Genomic DNA, 21,706 nt, shown 5'->3' with positions numbered 1-21,706 from the left:
AGTTTTAGGATCAAAGCAAAATTGAGTAGAAAGTATAGAGAGTTTCTGTATATCCCTGCCCCTACATATCCCCATCTACCCCACTATTAACAGCATGTACCACTGTGGTGTGTTTGTTAGCATCGATTATTGTTTTTTAAAGATGAGAAACCTAAGGGTTTGAGAGGTCAGACCTGTGACAGGTCTCAGCACCAGGTCTCTCCCTGGCGCAGTGTTCCTGCTGGTCCTCTCAGTCTTTCTTCCCACCGGGAAATATAGGTAGTGGGATAGCATCAGATGGGAAGAAGCGGTGGCTAGACTGTTGTCAGATATTCACATATCTAGAAATTCCTTTGCAATGGATAAGTGAGGATTTGAGTAAGTTGTGACTTGGTTCCCTCAAGTTACTTTTTATCTTTATTCCTTTCTCCATTTGCCAGTTCCACCCAAAAAAATTTTTTTGAGTTGATACAATGATCCTAAAAGTGTTTTGTGTTGAAATTTTATCAGAAAGTTTGAGAAATTACTTTCATGTGACAATCAAGTAATTTCAGGCAAAGTTTGGTGGACTCTACTCTCAGGCTTTTAAAATTAGTGCTTTTCAGAGCATTAACTGTGAGTATAATTTTAAGAGCAAAGGCCATCATTTCCACTTTAACAATCAGTGAGGTAAATTAACCTCCCACCCTAGACCTTGCTGAACCAGACTCAGCCCTTCATGTCCTTTAGAACAGTGGGAATGTGAGTGTCACTAGACTGCAGACTTTCCCTTTAGTGTCAAATGACAAACAGTTACTTAAATGAACCAATGACAGCCTTTGGCTTTTGGCCTTTCCATTGCTCATTTCTTCACTGCAGGCTGAGACTTGTTAGCTCCAAATCTAGCTGACACCAAATTCTAATTTCTACACATCCAATTATTTTTAAAATAGCCCAAACAAGCAGATGTCTAAGCCATTTAGAGCCTGCCTGCTTCACATACTCCGCAAAACCTTACCCAGCATCTGTTGGCCGTTGATAAGATAGGACCCTGTGGTGTTAAGACCCCAAGCTGCTGCTGCCCTGTGGAGTCTTCTGACCCAGAGACTCTCCGTCACGCCTCTGAGTGACGTCACTTACACTTGTAAGCCCCCTCTCTGGGAGTTTTCTTGCCTTTCCCTTCTGGATGCTGGCCCTTTCCCCTTAATCCTCTGGGCAGCCTCATGCTGAGAACCTTCCCCTCTCATGCAACCCTGTCCAAGCACCACCCAATAAAGCTTGTTGTCTGTTACCCTCAGGGGCTTATCTTTTTTTTATAGATCAACCCTAAAGTCCCTCAGGCAGACTCCCTACACAAGCATGCCTGGCACAACCAAGATTTTAAGAAAGCCAGTATATGAACCTGCGGAACCAAGGTGGACCCATCTTATGGTGCACCTGGAGAAGACCGTTTGTAGAAAGGGTCTTCATTCTTTCTCCCTCCACCTTTGGATACCAAATAGTTGCATATGTTCATAAAGAGTTTTTGTGTACTGTATAGGTTTGCCTGGTTTTGTGTAGATCAGCCCCTCCTGTTTAGAGTATACGTTACTGGGAAAGAGTAGGAAGCTCTGTCACATTGCAAAGGTGAGAGACATGTGTGAGCTTTTCATAAAAATAATGATAATGCCTGTAATTTATCAACCACTTAGAATGTGTCAAGTGATGTATTAAGCTCTTTACATGCATTATTTTTTATTATCATAGCAGCCAATGAGACTGGTATTTTTATTCGTTTACATTTTATGGGTGCAGAAAGTGGGCTCAGAGATTAAGTGCCTCATTTAGGGTCAGTGGTGGCAGAGCTCAGATATGAACCCAGTTTGTCAGCTGCCCCTGCCTGTGACCTGCTCGTCTTCATTCTTCCTTAGTGAGAGGATTTTCTGTAAGACACACGGGGAAGAGAGTAAACAGTCACAGAGCCCTTTTCATGGAGTAGAGTTAAGGTAGTTCGTCAACATCCAGAACTTGACGTCATTGTTCGCGGTTCCACAGCAGCTCTGTGGACCTGGACCTTGCGTGTCCCCGTGCCTGCCTCCCAGCCTCCCCCTTTTCCCTCCTCGCCTTTTGTCTCATAGTTTCTCCTCATGCTTTCAGTTGCCTCATGGCTCCTTTTTATGGCTTTTTCTCTTTGTGTATTTGTATTTCTCTGCTTTTACATCACTTTGGCCTCCGGGTTCTCTATGACTATCTCCCAGTTACACTTCCATAGGAGGGTAGATGGTTAGGTTGGTCCATCCATTGGAGAGAGCACACCTGAGTGCCTCACCTGCAAGCTCCATGGCCAGCCCTCAGCTGTCTGCCTCTGGGTCAGGCCACATCCCCGAATCAGTCAGCTGGGGCCAGGGACCCAGCTACATTGGATAAACTATAAAAATTTTGTGTAAGACCTGATAGGAAGGGGCTGGAAATGGGACTTGAACTTGTAGCCTTTTTTAAGGGGGCCATGAAGACCAAAAGTTGTATTTTTTGTTTTAAGTTGAAATTTTTTTTTAACCTAGATTTTTAAAAATTTAAGTATAGTTGGTATATATTACTTAATATTCGTTTCATGTGTAAAATAAAGTGATCCAACATTTTTATAGCTTATAATGTAACACCCACTAATTCTAGTAATCATCTGCCACCATGCCCAGTTATCACAATATCATTGACTATACTCCCCTTCACCTTTTTCACCCCCCCATCCCTCTGGCAACCATCTCTTTGGTCTCTGTTTCTATGAGTCTGTTTTTGTTTTGTTTGTTCATTTGTTTTGGTTCTTTTTAGATTCCACATATAAATGAAACCATACTGTATTTGTCTTTCTCTGTTTGACTTATTTTGCTTAACAGAATACCCTCTAAGTCCATCCATACTGTAATAAATGGCAAGATTTTTTTTTATTGCTGTGTAATATTCCATTGTGTGTGCCATATATATATATAGTTGGTATATATTACTTAATATTCGTTTCATGTGTAAAATAAAGTGATCCAACATTTTTATAGCTTATAATGTAACACCCACTAATTCTAGTAATCATATATATATATATGCAAGGTCCAGGTCCATTGTGTGTGCCATATATATATATATATATATATATATGGCATCATCTTTATCCATTCATCTATCAATAGACATTTAGGTTGTTTCTATATCTTTGGCTATTGTAAATAGTGCTGCAGTAAATATAAGGGTGCATGTATCTCTTCAAACTAGTGTTTTCATTTTCTTTGTACAAATACCCAGGAGTGGACTTGCTGGGTCGTACAGTGACCTGTCTGGCAAAAATGGTGAGATTTTCAAAAAGATTTTTAATGTGCCTTTTATGAATAACTTAAGATTCTATGATTAAAGCATCAGTAAGTAAAAATATTTGCTAAGGGTAGTTTCCAGCAACAAAAATATAACTTTTGAAAACAACACATACCTGGAGAAGTTTAAGCATCTTTTTCTTTATTCCTGGCTTCGTATGTCCTTGATTAGGTCAGGTCATAAAATTGAAAACAAACCATTAGGTACAACACTAGAGTTGTGCAAACAGTTAATTAGTTGTCTTCTCATTCTCCTATGTGTATACATTTATGAGTATGTAAGAAGAAGAATGTTAAGCTCCATACATTATCTGTTAGGTTATAAACGAGATAGAATAATGTACACTTCTCGTCTAGTCCTTTAGCATCTTATTATTTACACTATAGCAGACCCTCAATAAATGACATTGCCTATTTACGCAGCCCTGATGCTAAATGAGAAGAAAGGGCTAATCAAAAAATGTTCTATAAGCACAGAGTCATGGAGAAGTAATGCTATTTTTTGAATATTTTATGCCTTGAGTCCAACCTCTCTGGATAAAAATAATGGATTGCTATTAGGAAATATTTTATCATTTTCTCTTATTTGTTTTCATTCATACCATGTGTTAGCTGTACCTTTCACCAATGCAAATATAAATATTCAGGAAAAAATAAAATTTTGGCTTGCTTTCAATTTACCTTTTCTTATGAGGGTTTCAGTATTGCATTTGAAGTCCCAGTCAACATCTAGTTTAGGCATATTTTAATCCTTCCACTTGGGGTGTCAAGTTGTATAATCCTAATTAAACTGGTGAAAGACTACAAAACAAAATGAAGGAGCCTGTGAAGAGGGGAGATTAATCCTCTCCATGGACTTCTTAGGTGGTAGTTGAATTTTAGAGGTGACCTTGTCCTGTCAGCTCATAAGCACACTGAGACTGGGGAGATTAAAAGCTTGCATCCCCATGGTCCCTTACTGGTTAGCAGCTTAATACTGTAAAATTAGAAGCTATTAGCATTTTGATGTTTTCAGATATTTGTACAAGTCATAAACCTGAGTTACAAAGTTGATTTTATATACCTGTACGTGTAAATTCAATCTCACGGTTATCCTGCACGTGAACGCTCACACACACACACACACCCACACACAATGTCTTGTGTTGGGCTTGAAGCTTTAACTGGGTAAACCGTTTCCAGAGGTCACCAACCACTCTTGATGCTCCATTCAGGGTGTTTGACTACCTTGTTTTCATTTTTGTTTCTAACTTTAACTCATAAAAACCCCACAGGGTGAGGAACCGTTTTGAGAAACAGGTCGTAGAAACTTTGGAAATGTAGGAAGCTAAGCAATTAGTGTCCAATTTTCCCTTGGGAAGAAAAGATAAGAAAAGTTAATATATACTACAGAGATAACTGAAGTAGGTTCTTTAATAGTAGTGCATTGTAAATGATAATTTTTGACAGAGTAACAGTCTTCTGTGGGAGAGCTTTATGCTCTCTTGGATTCATTAATAGTATGTGGCACTGGCTTGTGTTCAGACCTGGAGCTGAAGCAAATCAGCATGACATGTTTTTCTGTTCTTGAATCAGATGTATTCCAAAAGCTTTTGAATTTATAAAGTATTTTTGGAAATTTACAGGAATGGAAAGTTTGCCAGATGTAATACATTTAATAGGACAACCAAATCAAACTCAGATGTAATCTCAAGGTGTTCTTGTGGATTTCATATGCCTAGCCTTTCCAGAGGCTCAGTGGTTTCTATTCCTGGGATGTGAGTTTAGCTGGTTCCAGTATAGGTTTAAAATTCAATAAACATGATCACCTACCATGGGCCAACCCATGCGATAGGTGCAGTCGCACTGGCTGTGTTCACCTAATCCTCACATATACACCCTATGAGGATTTATGATCCCAGTTTCTCGAGTAAAAAGAGCCTCACAAAAAATGGTGACTCATCCATGATTATGTAACTAATTAATGGTGTTATTGGGATGATAAATCAGGTTATTTTACCATCAAATCTAGTATACTTTCCAATAAAATTCATTTATAAGGAGTTGTTTATTTTTTGCAGTGGAGTTTTTCAAACCAGATTCATTGGTCCCAGTATAAACTTTTTTGTGGTTTGTTTTTTTTATGTGTTTCTGTTCGAAAATGTTGAAAACACTACCTTTTTCATATGCATTTTATTGATTGATGGAAGATTAGTCTGATTCATCAAAGAAAGATCCTGGTGCCGACTCACTGAAGGACGATGGCCAGTGTGTTGGGTAAAGACATGGGCTTCGGAGTCAGGCCAAACTGGGATGAACCCTGGCTCCTCAGCTGTGGAGAAATATCATGACTTTGAGTAAAGTTATTTGCACTTTAACTTCCAAGCCTTAGTTTCTTTATCTGCCAAACATTTCATAGGGTTGTAATGAGAATTGAGTACAGTAGTGAACATAGAGCATTGATGAGAGTTCCCAGCAGATAGTACAGATTTTATTATTTTTTTAAATTAACTTTATTGGGTGACATTGAGTACTAGTATTGTATGAATTGCAGGTGTACAACATTACAATTCGATGTCCGTGTGCTCACCACTCAAAGTCTAATTTCCTTTCATTGCCGTACGTAGACCCCTTTAGCCACTCTGCCCTCCCCGCTCCCCTTTCCCTCTGCAGCCGCCGTTCTGTCATCTGTATCTGTGAGCTTGTTTTCGCTTGTTCACGTGGTACGTTTGGTTTTATATCTCACATGTGAGTGGAATCATATTTGTTCTTTTCTGTCTGACTTATTTCACTTGACCTAATACCCTCGAGAGATCCATCCATGTTGTTGCAAATGACAGTATCTAATCTTCTGTGGCTGGGCCGTGTTCCACTGTGTGGATGTACCACGTCTTCTTTATGCAGCGCTTGCCAGGGAGCACTTAGCTTGTTTCCATGTCGCGGCTGCTGCAAATAAGGCTGCAGTGAACGCAGGGCGTGCACACTCCGGCTGCCATTGTCGGTAGCAGTCATGGCGAGGTAGGAAGATAGTGGACACGTGGGTTAAAGAAGGATGTTCATTATTATGTTCAGGGACATCTGAAGACTTTCTTATTCATAAAATTGTATCAATCTCACTGAATATTTTTAGTGATTAACAGCCCGTATATAGTATTTATAACTTTATTTGATGCTTTTTAAAGAGATTTTAAAATATGGAGCCATATTTTAATTACTGTTGCTAATGGATTGGGAGTAGTGGCATGAATAAGTTATACATAGATGGGGAGTTCACCTTTTTAAAAAATGTATACAAACATAATTACATACTTACTTCGAGTCATTGAAAAAAATTGTATAGCTATTGTACAATGTCTTGCACAGTAGATCAAAACTTTGTCAGCCAGGATAAATTAATTTCGTTTTCATTATATGTTGATAAATTAATTTTGTTAAAAATAATAAAATAAAAGGAATTATGCAACTAATTGGTTTGGACTTTAAAACATTCTTGGTACAAAGAGTCCAGATTGGGAATGTACAGGTCAGTCTTCAGTTGCATAGGTACGCATGCATATATACACTATTAAAGACTGATTATATTAAAATAAGCTGAAGTTTCCCCAAATTGAGATATAACCAGAGAGCTTTATTTTTTATTTCCTGCATATATTTAAAAATACTTCTCTATATAGACTTGGTCAAGGTAAATCAAAGTGTTTAAATGATAACCTTGGATATTTATCTTGGATGTTTGTGTTATACCATGAAGTTGAAAGTACAGAGAACCTTGTATAAAAGTATGAATTTTAAATATAGAGTCTTTTCAGATTTAATCTGTCATTCGAATGAAATAGATAAATGTAAGAATGTTCACCCTTTTAGCGATAAGCCAAATTTCTCTTGCTGGAAACTGACTTTTGAAAATGATGTGTATCTTATATAGGATTAAATGGATTCAAAAAAGAAAAATCTCCATTTGTAAACATAAAGGGGCAATGTGTATATATGTGTTCTAGCTTCTTCACACCATTGTCACCGTTTTAATCATCTTTTTAACTAAGCAGCGAGTTTTAATATTTTAACCTTTAGGTTTTTAATGTATGATCTATTCTATAGCAAAAACATCTAAAATTCAGATTATAATCCCATTTTCATTTCTTTTGTCAGATGATGAAACATGCTTGGAATAATTATAAACGTTATGCCTGGGGATTAAATGAACTGAAACCTCTATCAAAACAAGGCCATTCGAGCAGTTTGTTTGGTGAGTAGAGTATACTTTGTGTCATTTGTCACAATACAAGTGACAGTAACTTCTCTCTAATTGGCTGAACTTGTGGGTGGTGGAGACATTCGTGTGATCCTCCAGACCACATTGCTAGGAAACTTGCACACCTGATGGAGTTATCTGCGAGGCAGCACTGGCGAGTATTAGAACCACCTGTGTACCTTAAAGAATACTGACACCCGGGACACTTCCAGAGGTTCTCATCTAATGGATATGGGTGCAGCATCATGATTTCTAGATCCCAGGGTGATGCCCAGCAGAGGAACATTTGGTCGGCGGCATTAACTGCTTCCCATCAGGTAGCCAGCCCTGGTGATCTTCGCTGTGTCTCAGTGACTCTCCACTTTGGCTCTGGGTTTCTCCTGTTTGCACATGGGCAAAAAAGTGAGGGTGGATTTGGTTAGTTATGTGAACTTCCATTTACCCACCTCGGCCTGCCTTATTGAATTTGGTCCCCACAGCATCCCTCTGTGGTCGGTACTGTGGCTATTAATAACATTCCCACTGTGAGGTGAAGAAGCTCATAAACAGAAAGGTTAGATGGATTCCTTGGGGCACATTCCATTTTAACTTCCACTGTTTTGTCTAAGTAACAGGATGAAGGGAAGGTAAAGAAAATGTAACTTTCTTTAACTGGAAGTGTTAAATAGTATCAAATCATATAAAAAACAACGGTAACAGCTGACACTGTGTGCCAAGTGCCATTCACGCATCATCTCATTTAACCTCATTGTTATACCCATTTAATAGATGAGAGAAATGAAGCTCAGAGAATCGCTTGCCCAGTGTTAGCCACCGACTGACTGGCTGAGCTGGGTCTCAAGCCCCGGTGTGGCTAAGGTCAGGGTACTCCTGGTCACACGCTGGGCTCTTCCACTCATTCAGGAGCTTCCATGGGTTTGGCTGTACTGCCAGCACTGGTGTTAATAAACACAATAGAAGACTTTGCAGACTTCATGGTGTCCTGCAGAAGACTTCATGTTCATATGAAGCTCTGAGGAACCGGCAGGATGTCAGGTGGAGAGAACAAGTAGGGAGAGCTGGGAAGAGTGGGAGAAAGGCCGGTTGGTCTGTCTCGGCGACACAGTTCAGAGGTGTGATGAGCAATAGAATGGAAGAGAGAATCTCGGAAACTTCATGCAGACTTGGAAGCTGTATTTTTCATTGTTGCCTATAACTTTTAAAATGTAATTCCATTTTTGCTTTTATCTCTATGAGAGTTTCTTGTACCATTAAGAAATCAGTTATGTGTAAATATGCCATAATCAAACAGATTAGTTGGTTCTCTGTTAGATTGATGGTTTTAAAATTTATTATTGAACATTAAAAACCTACTAAGTCTCTTACTATGAAATGTGGAGATAAACAAGACATGACTTCTCTATTAAAAGGAAGTTTACAGACTAAAAGAAATGCATATAAGTAATTATAATAGAAGACAGTGCAAAAATGATATAAAGTCAAGGGACTTGAGAGGAAGTAAATCACAGAGTCAGGAATGGCTAGGTGGGTGGGTGGGTGGGAGGGAAGGGATCAATCCGGGCTTCAAAGAGGGAGTCAAATTCCGTTTCAGAGTAATGATTTCTTAGAGCTATCATTAAACAATTTTAGAGCTAATTCTATTTACAGTTTTACACAGGTGCACTTTGATATGATTACATTAAAATTAATATGTGTGTTCCTATTTTTTTAGGGGTTTTTTTTCTTGCTAGAGAATGCAATCACAAATGAAATTTCTAAGAGATTTATTTTTTACAACTCAGAAGAAACTTTAAAGATTAGTGTATCCATCTAGAGCCTGTGATAATTTAGTGTGGCTATGGCACAGTTTTTAAATTTTCCTTCACTGAAAGAATTTTAGACTGTTTTCAGTATTACTGTTTATTAATAAATTTAGTATTACCCTCTCTTTTTCCAAGATATGGTCAATTTGCATGTTTGTATCTGTCAAAAGTTACTGAATAAAAAATTTTCTGGTATTTGCAGGTAGTATCAAAGGAGCAACAATAGTAGATGCTCTGGACACACTTTTCATTATGGAAATGAAAGATGAATTTGAAGAGGCAAAATCATGGGTTGAAGAAAATCTAGATTTTAATGTGGTAAGTTAAACAGAAGTTGCCAATTCGGTTCTTAAATCTTAGTTAATGAGGCTAAATTCTGTTGTTGGGCAGAATTATTATGGTGTACCCTAGCAGAAACAAATAATGCAACTTTTAAGTAGTATCACACTATATTCTTAACTTGCCCTCCCTTACAACACAAGTACACGTCTTTGTTTTTGGCAATTTAAGAGTACGAAAAAAAGACATTAATATTTATTGAGATCTACACGTGCCAAGTATTCTTATTCAAGTCCCACAGCAGCCCTATGGGTCAGGTATTGTTTTCACACCTTTACAGATTAGAAATCTGAGCCGCAGAGCTTTAACGGGAGCACACAGCAGCTCCACGTCGGAGCTGGGAATCAACAGAGCTCTGTGGCTCTAATGCTGATACTTTTGCACTAAGCCAAGGTGCATTGTTATGACTTTGCTAAGTTAACATTTGTGAAGGGGAGCACAAGGTGCCAGATGGGGAGCTACAGTTTAACAGAAGGCCTTGAAATTGAAATGGAGAAGTTTATTACTCACAGCTCCTGAGGAAGTTCAAGGCTTGCTTTCAGGGGCCACATAGGCAGGTCAAGGCAGAGTACAGACTGACAGACAAGATCTGGGGCGCATGCCTTTATTAGGGTGGGTAGAGTACTTTGGACTTCCCAGGCTAAGGCCAGATTGGTCAGTTCAAACAAAAAAAAAGTCAGGTTTTGATAACCTCTGCTGGGGACTTTTCTAAGGGTGCACAAGGGGAAGGCTGGGGAGGCTTATCACAAGGGCCATCTGGGGAATCATATCAGGAACTTACATTAATTTCACCAGCTGTTATCTAGGGCAAGTGCTTGCGAGAGGAGCTGATTTCAGTTTACGGAGCCCACAGGCCGCCCGGCCACGCAGAGTGGATGCGGGGGCAGTAATTCCATGGAGTGGCTTTAGCTAAACTCCCAGTATGCGTCCAACAGCACCTGCATCCACTTTCCCTTAAATAGCCTTTGAACTTTGTTGATTGTATACCCTCAACTCTAAAATTTTGTCAGTATATATTTTAAATATTTTTAAAATTTTGTATATGTACTATTATTCTTCACAAATACCTCGGCACCCACAGTACCCCGAGGGGAAGGTTCAGAATTAAGGATGGGGGACACTTCTAATACTTCCTGGTAACTTTGGGAAGGAGCAAGGGCCTCCCAGGAGGAGCTTCGTATCCAGTTCAAGTGTCTGTGGAGCTGCCTAGATCTGGGCAGAAAACTAAGGATACACTCCAGTGGGTGAGCTTTCTGGTTTTAATTTAATTTAAGTTAAAAATAATCCCAGGACAAAGAATCTAAAACAGATGCTTGGTTATTCCTTATTTACTCGCTCATGTATTAATTATTTGCCAAATATCTTTTAGTACTTACCCTCCTGGAGCTTATAGCCTATGAGAAAAAGTAGTCCCAGTACCTAGCTATGGCTGGGTTTTCGTCAAAAGGCAGAAAGGAGAGAGGAAACTATGCTTAAAGAGTACTGAGACATGCTAAGTGATTTTTTTCCATAGCCTACCTCATTTATTCTTTGTGATAACCATACAGGGAAATTATATTTTCCTTATTTTTATAGATGAAGAGGTGCTTGCTTAATCTGCCCCAAATCATGCAGCAAGAGCTGTGGTTTGAACAATGTCCGCCTAACTCAGCGACCCAGTTTTTGTTGGAGAGGACATGCAAAGTGTTGAGAAATACATAGGTGGACAGAATATGAGTCCTCCGAGGTTGGGTATGTAATCTCAGCAGCACGGCGCTCAGTGAGCGCGCTGTTCCATAGGTGCTCAGTAGGTGTTAATCCAGTTAATGAGAAGCCAAGCGGTCTTGTCCTGCTTCCCGGCAGACTCAGCTGGAAGATGAGCTGACAGGGTGCAAGGGTGGCTGTATTGTTTCGTATTTTTATACGGTCGAAATGATCTGGAGTTCAGGTGCAGTTCTACTTGTTTTTACTTAACCTACTCCCAGAATGAATCTGTGGTGGCTCCCGTTACAGGAGATTATTAACACGTTTGCGGGAGATTATTAACATGTTTGCGGGTAGTTTTTATGGCGCACTCTACCAGTCAACGTAAAACGTATAAATACGTTTCCCGCATACAGTGTGTTAACATAAGGACGGATCATCAAGGGTTTCATATTCAGGCATTTTTAAGTTCAGTGCTGAGCTTCCTGTTCTTGACAGTTGCTTTAAAGAAGAATTAATTACCTAGATCATTACATGAGAAATATTGAAAATTATCTTCAGTTATGAATTTTATAGACTATGTAGAAATTTTCTCGAGATAACAGTATCTTATATACACTCTCAGAAAAAAGCCAAAGCTACATTAAAATTATCCTTAAAGTTTTGTTCTGCATTGAGGTAAAGTGATACCTCTGTATGAGAGACCAGGTGTTGAGAATGACAAAGGAAATGATTAGCTTGCTGCAGACACTAACTGGCAACACACTGAGACGGTGATCTTTGGCACACACCTGGGTTGTAGTTGTGATTGTAATGAACACCATATGTTTTAGATAACAAAGATACTTGTAGCAAAAGTGAATTTATTTCTTAAAGTTCCAAACTGTTCTCTTATCTAGTCTGAATGCCACCCTACTTTACAGGAAAATAAGTTGTAGGGTTCCCTATCAGAAGGATGTAAGTGACTTTGGATTTTCTCAGATGCCTGATGAGTACTTGGCTTTGGTCCAGAGCTCCAGGCCACACAGCCGGAAAGGAGTGAGTTTTGCCTCAGTTGCCCTTGTAATAAGTCTGTCTTAGAGCAGCATGACATCCCAGTTGAGGGGAAGGCGGGGTTGCACATAACTAAGTTTACTGTCCTGTTGAAGGGCGTTATTCAGTATTTTCCATCTGAATACTAATCAGTGCTTGTCTGTAGTGATGATTCAGGTTTTGGCTTTAAGAGGATACTGAGCAGTTCTCTCTGACAGTCATTAGTGATAGATTGGGCTGCTCCTTGAAGCCCTTCTGGACCTGCATGGTAAAACCAACCTAGTAACATAGAAAAGATGGTTATTTGCCTATCTTTGTGACCCAGAGAACTTACACTTTGTTTATCTTAAAAGGCTTATTGTGTTACTTAAATATGAAACTAAAAGCTGTTAGGACATATGTTACACTAAGCTATACTCTTAAATATTGCAATCTAGTCTGTTAAAAGGAGTTTTATACTTATTCCTAATCCTCAAAATGTTAATAAAAGACACACTTTGAGGTACCACTTATAAATAAAGGTGTATACTAAGCCTAGACATAGGCAAGGCTTATAGGCAATTATCTGTCTAATCAGTGGCTTTGAAAAGTCTCATGTTGTTTCCAGCATGTTTCTCAGTAAGATAAAGCCTAGTTAGAATACATCTTAGTAGTGGAAAATTATTATTAAACAGAGTCACTGCATTTGGATTGTAGTGCAACAGCTATTACACAGAGTGAATATTGAATGGTAGTCGAGCAGTTGTTATTAAACGTAGTCGGGCAACCTGCTTGTATCTTACGTATGGGAACAGGCTGAGAAACCCAGGCTTGTAGTTCACTGGGTAGAAAGCTGACAGGGAGTTTGGAAGAATCGCTAGCAAATGATTCTCTGAGAATTATTACCCTTGAGAGAGAGGAGAGAATTACCTTTTTTAAAAGTGTCTAAGAATTAGTATTGAACATTCAAAATAGAATTAGCATATTTTTGAAAATAAAAGTTCTTTTCCAGTATGCCTTTTTTCAATTTACTGTAATCAGTTGGTTCTGTCAAGCTGTGTGGAACTGTAGGATAACAACTAAGGAGACTTCTGGTATAAGTTTGATTCTAAATAATTATCATAAGGTTTGAAAGTGCAAAGAAGCAACATATCTGTCCTTTAGGGGAAGCTTTTGCCTCTATAGTTCCTCAGTCAAAAGGAAACTGGCTGAATTGTTCCCAAGCCTAAATTTGTTAGTCGTATGGTCAAACCAGTTATACCATTTACTGAGATCTATTAAAATAGATCATTTTATAGATAATTTCAGTGAATAAATTGGTCATGAGAGCCACAACCTAATAGGTTTCTCTGAGTTGTTTAAAAGCTGCCTGGCCTAGTGGGAGGAAGTCGGTCTTTCACGCACGTGTTTAAGCACTCGCTTTCCCTCTCGCCCGGTTAGGGGCAGGCTCTGCGTGCCTGGGAGCTCGTGGTCTGTTGATTCACAGGAAGCCTTTCCCAGCAGAGAAATGGAGCATAATGTTAAGGACTGGGGGAAGGAGATGTACGAAATGATTTATTGACTTAAACTCTTTTTTCCCTTTTAGAAATCTTTATCAGTTTAATAATTTTACATATATGTGTAGTAAAACAGAGGACAGAAATAATAGGAAAGGGCTAGACACTTAAGGTGGAAATGATCAGCCTAAGACACCCAAGACCATTTGAGAGGTTAGCATCGAGGGCAAATTTTACTGTGAATTGTAAGACTTAACTCTTGATTTTAGATGTAAGCTTAGTTCTGCCATGTATTTATTTTAAATTTCCTTATGAATCTGGTTAAGTGTGTTCTTTGATTCAAAGGCTGTTGGCAGAGGAAAGTCAAAATGAAAGAGCAGATTCTCCAGTCCAGATTTTTTGGTGTGAATATGCCTTTAGCCAAAACTCTCCGACTTCTGCTTGTTCGTTGATTGTGATATTAACTAATAGGTGCATGCAGTTTAAACAGAGACTGGATCTACATCTCAAGCTGGAACTCGCATACGATGTGTACTGGAAGCCATAGACTACAAAGGGCGTATTCCTGGAAAGCAAACACTGACGAAGGAGACAGCAAAATTCACATTCCTCCTTAGGATAAGTCACACAAGGTTTTAGTGTTTCAGGCTGTTAGGGTTTCCCCTCCTTTGCCTGCTGTCCTCTCTCTGCCCCGGCCCCTCTTCTCTCATTAGGGCAAGTCACTGGAAAAGTTTTAGAACATTGTAAAAGACACTGCATGAATATTAACAGGAGGAATATATTTATTTAAATTTAATAAGATTATTTCAGTGGAAATCAGAAGTTTATAAAAATGGCCTAAAATCCTCAGATTGTAAAAATTTACCTTGGAAAATCCAGGTGTCATATAAATTATATCAAGTCCCAAAGGAAGTTTGGTCAGGATTCTATCTTTCAAAAGAGAGATTTTAGCCATTGAAAAATCACGACTCCCCTGAGCGTCAGAGACGTATCAGTTTGCATTCTAGAATTTAGAATATTATGATTGCGGAGCGTCTGCTTTTCCAGTAACCCCTGTGGACAGTCACTTAGGCTGAGCTTCTGTACAGTGGTGATGGAAGCAAGTCTCTATTGGGTGCTCTCCCTGTGCCAGGCCTGGCGCACAGTGCTTCGCGCTCACAGACTCAGAGGGCCTTGTAAGGAATGCATCGTTCCTTGTACAAATGCGAAAACCAAGACTCAGACAGAGTAAGTGACTTGCCTGGGGTCTCACATTCAGCTAAGCTCCCAAGCCAGCCTTAAACCCCAGGTCTTTCTGAGGCTAGGGTAGTGTTTCTATAGTCCGCTACCCCTAATGTGTTAACCAATTTGTTCCAGTGGGAGAATTGTTATCACCTAAGGATCTATACAGGGTGACCTAAGGTGTCTAAATTCCCATCTGTTGACCTAAAATGTATAGCCCAGAAGGTTGAAAGAGCTCCCCTATGAAGGTTCCTAAATAATTTATATTTGACTCTGGAAAAAAAAGAAAAGAGAAAAAATTTTATGTTGGGAATTCAAATGTAATACTGGTTTTTCAAAAGGAGGAAGATAGGATGACTGTTGAGTGCTACTAATGGTGATGTGAGCTTCCTGAGCCAGATTCTTAAAGACAAGGACAGAGCAGTCACTGGGAGCTGCATGGAGTCACTAACAGACTACTAGATCCTTGAAATTCAAAAGACAAAGCAACTGACCTTGAGCATGGCACTTTGCAAGGCCGCCTCTCAATATCTTACAGACAGAGCTGGATAAATAGAATTTAGGCTCTAGAATACATGGCTGGATCAATAACTAGTTCAACAACTGTACCCAATAGGCGATTGATATATATGTAGCTCAAGATATATTTCTGGTGGTGTTTGAAGTGGCTCAGCCCTCTACCTTGCAATGATTCTTACCAGATGTCTATATAAAAGTCCTGAGTATCTAAAAATTATGTAGGAGGAAGAGAAAATTCATGTCTAATGAACCCATAGCCAGAGTAAGGATGTAAAATCATCTTAACAGGCTTCAATAGGCAGGACTGTGGAGGACTGTTCTCAGATTTAGGAACTAAAGAACACAATTTCAGATTGAGAGTGATACAGTTTGAGGGTTTAGAGTCATTAGATTTTATTATTAGACATTGTTACCCTTAAACATAAGAAATCCACTGTGTGGTCCAAAATAAATTAATGGATTCCCTCCCCTTTTTCTTATGGGTAATTTTGTGGAATACTAAAACTTTTACAAATATTTACATAAACTCATTCAGAGTGATATACCTCATGGATAAATTGCACCTATATGGAGTGTTTTTAATCAAATTATATTAGGTGCATGTTACAAATTATGAAATACAATTAAACAACTCACCAAAGAGTATTTTATGACACTTTTGCCTAACTCTGGCCCAGTAATTCTTCCTCCTAAGTAATTTTCATAATCTTTTTGCAGGAAATTTTTTGAAAAAAGATTTTAACTTAAACAGTTACTTAGCTTTCATTGTAAGATTGTTATATTTTTAGAGCGATCATGTGAGAATTAAATGAAAATATATCTCATTTTTTCTCCTGAAACTCTTTTCTGCCACTGTAATGTAGACTCCGTGAATTTGGAGACCTCGTCAGTCTTCATTGCCATGTCCCTAGAACCTAGGGCAGTGCCTGGCACATAGAAGTTGGTTAAGAAATGTTTGTTAAAGGAAATAATATCTCAGATGATTCTGACTAAGTTTATCTGCCGGGTCTTTACTCGATATATTATAATTCGCTCTTCTCCCCCATGATTATCAGTAAATGGTTTGATGTTAGGCAGAAGTGAACAATGACTAAGTAGGCCCAAAGAACATGGAAAGAAGCTAACTAGAGCTTAAAGTGTACTCTACATCTATTGTAGGTTAGCTGTACTAAATTATCTAGTAACAATGCAGGACAAATACATTTAGTAGTCAGATATCATACAAAAATAGAAGTATTGGCATTATTTACTAATTATTGCCACAATTATATGGAAACTTGGTACATTGTCAAGTGAGCTGATATTGGAGTTAAGGTAACAGAGCCCTGGACCAAGAACTGCGTACTCAAGTTCGAATCCTGATTTAACTGCTTATTAGTTGTCTGACTTTTGAAAGTCACAGTAACCACTATAAATCTCAGTTTCTCCGTTTGTAAAATGGACATAAGGATAGCAATTATTTCAGAGGGTTGGTCTGAGGATTGAAAGACATAGTCCATGTAAAGGGGTTAGCACAGGATCTGGCTTATTGTAAATAATAATGAAAGCACTGTGATGACCCCTCCTTCATGCAGAGATGAAATCTCTTCTCAGAGAGGCATGGCCGTTCCAGGCTGCAGGCAGAGAGTTGGGAGCCAGCACCACAACCAAGTCCCCCACTTAAAATCTGGTTTGCGTTCTAGCTGTGCTACCTTAACATGATGTGAGAAGGATCCTGGAATAATGTTGAACTACCAGCCAAAGTAGGAGTCCAAGTGCCTTTCAGGAAGAGAATGCAAATGAATGAAAGGAGAGCACAGGACAGAACCACAGAGTGCCCTGGCTCTAGAGCATCTGCACAGAGAGGGCGCTGGGCATGGTATCTGCTGTTGAATAGAGGGGGGAAATAACTTATATCATAAATATTTTTATAATTGTGAGTTTGAGTCAAAATTATATCTATGTATTTTGAGGATTTTTCCCTCTTGTATATAAATCTCTCTGGGAAAGCATATATGAGTTGAACAAAATTTAACAATTTAGTGCACTTTCTCACAGTGATATTTTTCTCAATTGTGTACTGTTATTTTATGTATGAACCTCCTTTCTTTTGTTTCTACAGAATGCTGAAGTTTCTGTTTTTGAAGTTAATATACGCTTTGTTGGTGGTCTACTCTCAGCCTACTATCTGTCTGGAGAAGAGGTAATGAAAAGTGGCATATAGATGTGAATTACAAAGTGTCTTAAAATTACATTTTTAGGGTAAAATATGCTTTTTGTGGTGTGTTTAGGGGTTATCCACTGGCTTCATATTTTGATGGGTCTCTAGCATATACTGAATTTCACATAATATGTACTAATTAAATGAGCACACTGGGAATGTTTGGCAGAGCATGTGGTCATAGTAGGCAATGCCTTTAAAAAGCCTGGTCTATTGTGATATGGATAGTGTGATTATAACTACAAATTTTATATGTCTGTGGATAAAATAAAGAGGTTTAGTGCAGTGGCAGGCTTGCGGATGATTTTTTTCTTTAAAAAGTATTTTAATATTAGTATAATGTTAGCTCAATAAAAACTTTTTAAAATGAAGAAAGCTTGGCTGGCAAGTAAGATATATACAAATCATAGTATTTAAGAAACTGAGGGGGTGATGAGACACTCAGCTTTCCAGTGAGGGGTCCTGCAGGCCAGTGTCCCTGTGTAAAGTGCTTTGGAATTCTTCCTGGGGTGAGTTAATTCAGTATTTGTAGCTTGGGGCAAAGCAGGAGGTTTTAGTTTAGCTGCATTTTATTGATATATTTAAAAAATGATTTTTGTATCATTCTCATAAAGAGCTCAGGTTTTCTTGAAAGGTTTTGGACAATTTTATGAATAGCCTAAGTGTCCAATAAGAGTTGCTACAATGGACCTCACCTGTAATGTTGACAATGTTAAAAGCTGAGGTCAAGGAAAAACAGCCAATGTATTTCAGTTGCACGTCAGTCAGATTTGTGTTGGCCTCAGCAGTCTAGCTGGAGGAAGCGTGGATCTTACCGGGGGTAGTATTTCATGTATTGCTATGCTTCTTCAAACAGATTAAGCAGAGCAATAAATGTTAAACAAGAAAAGCTGCTTTAGCATTGTCCTTTCTCTCAGGTACCTTCCTAGCCGTAATAAAATAGCCCACACAATCTTAGCAGGTTCTCTCTCTTTAGATTTTATTCTACCATAGAGCTTTTCAAAGTTATACAGATGGCTTCTGTGCTCCCCTATATCTGTCCTGTTTGCATCCTATTTACTTATTTATTTATTTACCATCACCATTTATCCCCTCCATGCCCTCTTCCACCTCCACCCCCTGCGGGCCCCCCGCCCCATCACCACACCGTTGTCCATGACCATGAGTCCTCTCTCTGTTTATGTCTTAAAGCCTGTTCATTATGGACTTTGTCACCTTCTTACTCAGGGTAAAGAGACCCTCTGGTAGGTTGTGCCTCTTCTCTTCTGCCAGTCCTAGATAATTTCAGTTTGATTTAGGGTGTTGTGAGCATTAAGCCAGGGAACCCATGCTTTTAAAAAGTCATACCTAAAATTACCTGATGCTATTTTAGTTAACAAATTTCTGCTTTTAGAATACTTGCCTTTGAGTATCCGATGTCTGAGAGTTCTCATTGTTTTCCACATGGTATACGTAGGATGACCTTGGCTCTAACCTTCACTTATGTGGAGGTGAGACAATTTGGGGGAAATGAAGGCTCATCCTTCTCTGTCTGGGCTCAAACAGGATAATCAAGGGCACAAAGAGAAACACATACATGCCTTTCTTCTAAATGTGCATCATCTTTAATTCGGATACTTTTTCACTCCTAACAGTGTTTTAAGTTTATACACATATATTTGTTTCTACGTGTATGCTTATTATAGACATGTAAGTGTTTACATACTTACGTAAGTATAATGCCTGCAGATACTATAGTTTGTTTGCCTATAGAGAAAATCATTTGCCTGTGACCTTACTTTTTAGCTCTGTACTTAGCTAACCTTAGTAACAAAGGACTGCAAAGACGTCCATGGAAATTACTTGTTTAGTGTGTTTGTTTTGTCCTTACTCCTGTGCAAACATTGTTTCTATTAGATCTAGACTTTCTGATTTTAATTTTATTATGAAAGTTATGTAAGGTATTTTCTTTCTTGTCTACTTTTTATTTCTATAGCACACATTTTAATTTTAGTTCATAAGAATTCATCTTCTTAGTGTAGGTTTTGCCAAACTATTTCCTAACCATTGGGCAGGTGGGTTGTGTTCCGTGTTCTTGTATCTTTAATAATGTAGCTGTAATTAGTCAATGGAGATTAATTTTGTGGAGCGAGATTGCCAGGTGAAAAGCACCTGGTTCTGGATTATTTCAACATGACTTCCTGCTTCTTCCTCCCAGTCACCTCATCACTGACGATTATCTCATTGACCAGTGCACTCGGGGGACTTGACCGTCAGGAATGCACTTAGGAAAAATTATTTACTCCAAGCCTGTGTCTCCATATCAGAAGGAAATTTTGAGCATTCATTTAATAAAAGAATGCCAACATGTCCAAATTATGAATAACTTGGTTTCAGACTGTTGATAGAGTTCTATACCACACACTTTTATATAGGTCAAGGTATTTGCTAAGATTATCTAAGAAGATCTATCTTCCTAAATTATCTCATAGAGAAGCTACTAAATTACCATAATTTAACAGTCTAAATTTCATCACTGAGGCTCAGGAGTATTTTGAGAACATCTTATAAATCATTGTAAGTATATAGGCCCCCATTGATATGAGCTCAAAATCCTAAATTTATATTGCAAAAAGTAGAAGAGGAAGTACCACTGATTTGTGTTACGTTCTTTGAGAAAATTACAACTAGAACCCTGAACAATAATCAGGAACGCCAGTGAAATTCTAAACCTATCAAAAGAACAATAGAAACATTAAATACCTATGGTAAACTTTGATTTCAAGGACATATTCAGAAACTTTAAACACCCTAGCTCAGTTCAAATATCTGATACCACTGGGAAAAAAAGTCAAGCAACAAGATTTTCAAAGTCTCTATAAGAAATGCAAACAACCACAAATACTGCAAACAGGATAGAGATCAGATGAATACCAAATAGGAATGATCAGTATTAAAGATAAATAAAATAAATAGCATTTCTCTATTATGAGCTCAAGGGAATTTTAAGTCCTCATTGGAGACAGTAAATAGCATCTGGAATATCATTATCCAAAATATGTTCTATATACCACTGGTTCCTTTAGACATGACAGGATAAATCTGTCTGTACTCATACTAAAAATAAGTCAGAAAAAGCTACATCCTGTATTCTTTCTTAGAAATCCACAGTGCACAGGAAAACAAATGAATTAAATTTTATTAATCTCTGTGTTTCTTATATTTACTTAACTATAACCCCTCTTCCTTTTTTTATGTAACATCTTCTAACACTGGGTTACAAATGTTGTTTCCCAGAACAAATTTTGGGAAACACCATGGCAGAATAAGGGTAACCAAAGCAAAAATGATTTTGAAAATTGACAAACGCCAAACAAGACATTGCAAGAGAAATTGATACGTGTAGAAAATAGCACGTATGAATATCCCACATATTATTATCTGTTTTACAACAGAAACCAATGGCTGTATTGAGCAGAAAGTGACTTTTATAGGACATAGTGATGCCACAGAATCAGAGAGAAGGCTGAAGGATAGGCTGGAACTAACAGTCTCAAGCTGCCACAGAGAATTTCTCTGGCTTGATGATCACTCTGGGACATCCTAGAATTAATAAACATGCACTATTTTTTGTACCCTTGTCAAAAAAACAAAGTCCCAGGGAAAAGAGGTCAATTGGCAGTTTCGGTTGCACGTGGTCCCTTGGGGACCTTGGGGAATGAATGAGAGGGTGTGATAGAAGCAGTCTTCCGGAGGGTTTGAACTCAGTATCCTGTGAAGGCCAAGGAGAAGGAAGTATGAATAATTCCTGAACAGCAGATCGCTGCCCTATTAGAAGGGGGGAGAGAATAAATGTTTGGGAGCCAATAACAAAAACAAAGAAGAAAAGACATAAGTCTACTATGAAAAATAAGGTTGTCAGAAAATAG

General features: G+C 38.4%; 1 protein-coding gene across 2 annotated transcripts in view; it reads left to right on the top strand.

The window, feature by feature from the left end:
- Positions 1–21,706, top strand: part of MAN1A1 (mannosidase alpha class 1A member 1) — a 128,374-nt gene that overhangs the window by 35,236 nt on the left and 71,432 nt on the right. For both annotated transcript variants that reach the window (XM_081139634.1, XM_081139633.1), the window contains exons 3-5: positions 7,425–7,521; positions 9,532–9,647; positions 17,700–17,780. In XM_081139634.1, coding sequence (XP_080995760.1) covers positions 7,425–7,521; positions 9,532–9,647; positions 17,700–17,780 — 294 coding nt within the window. The remainder of the gene's footprint in view (positions 1–7,424; positions 7,522–9,531; positions 9,648–17,699; positions 17,781–21,706) is intronic.

Source organism: Miniopterus schreibersii (assembly GCF_964146895.1).
Source record: "Miniopterus schreibersii genome assembly, chromosome: 6".
NCBI classification, from domain to species: domain Eukaryota; kingdom Metazoa; phylum Chordata; class Mammalia; order Chiroptera; family Miniopteridae; genus Miniopterus; species Miniopterus schreibersii.
Note: the sequence above shows the minus strand (reverse complement) of the source record. Positions and strands in the feature narration are given on the sequence as shown.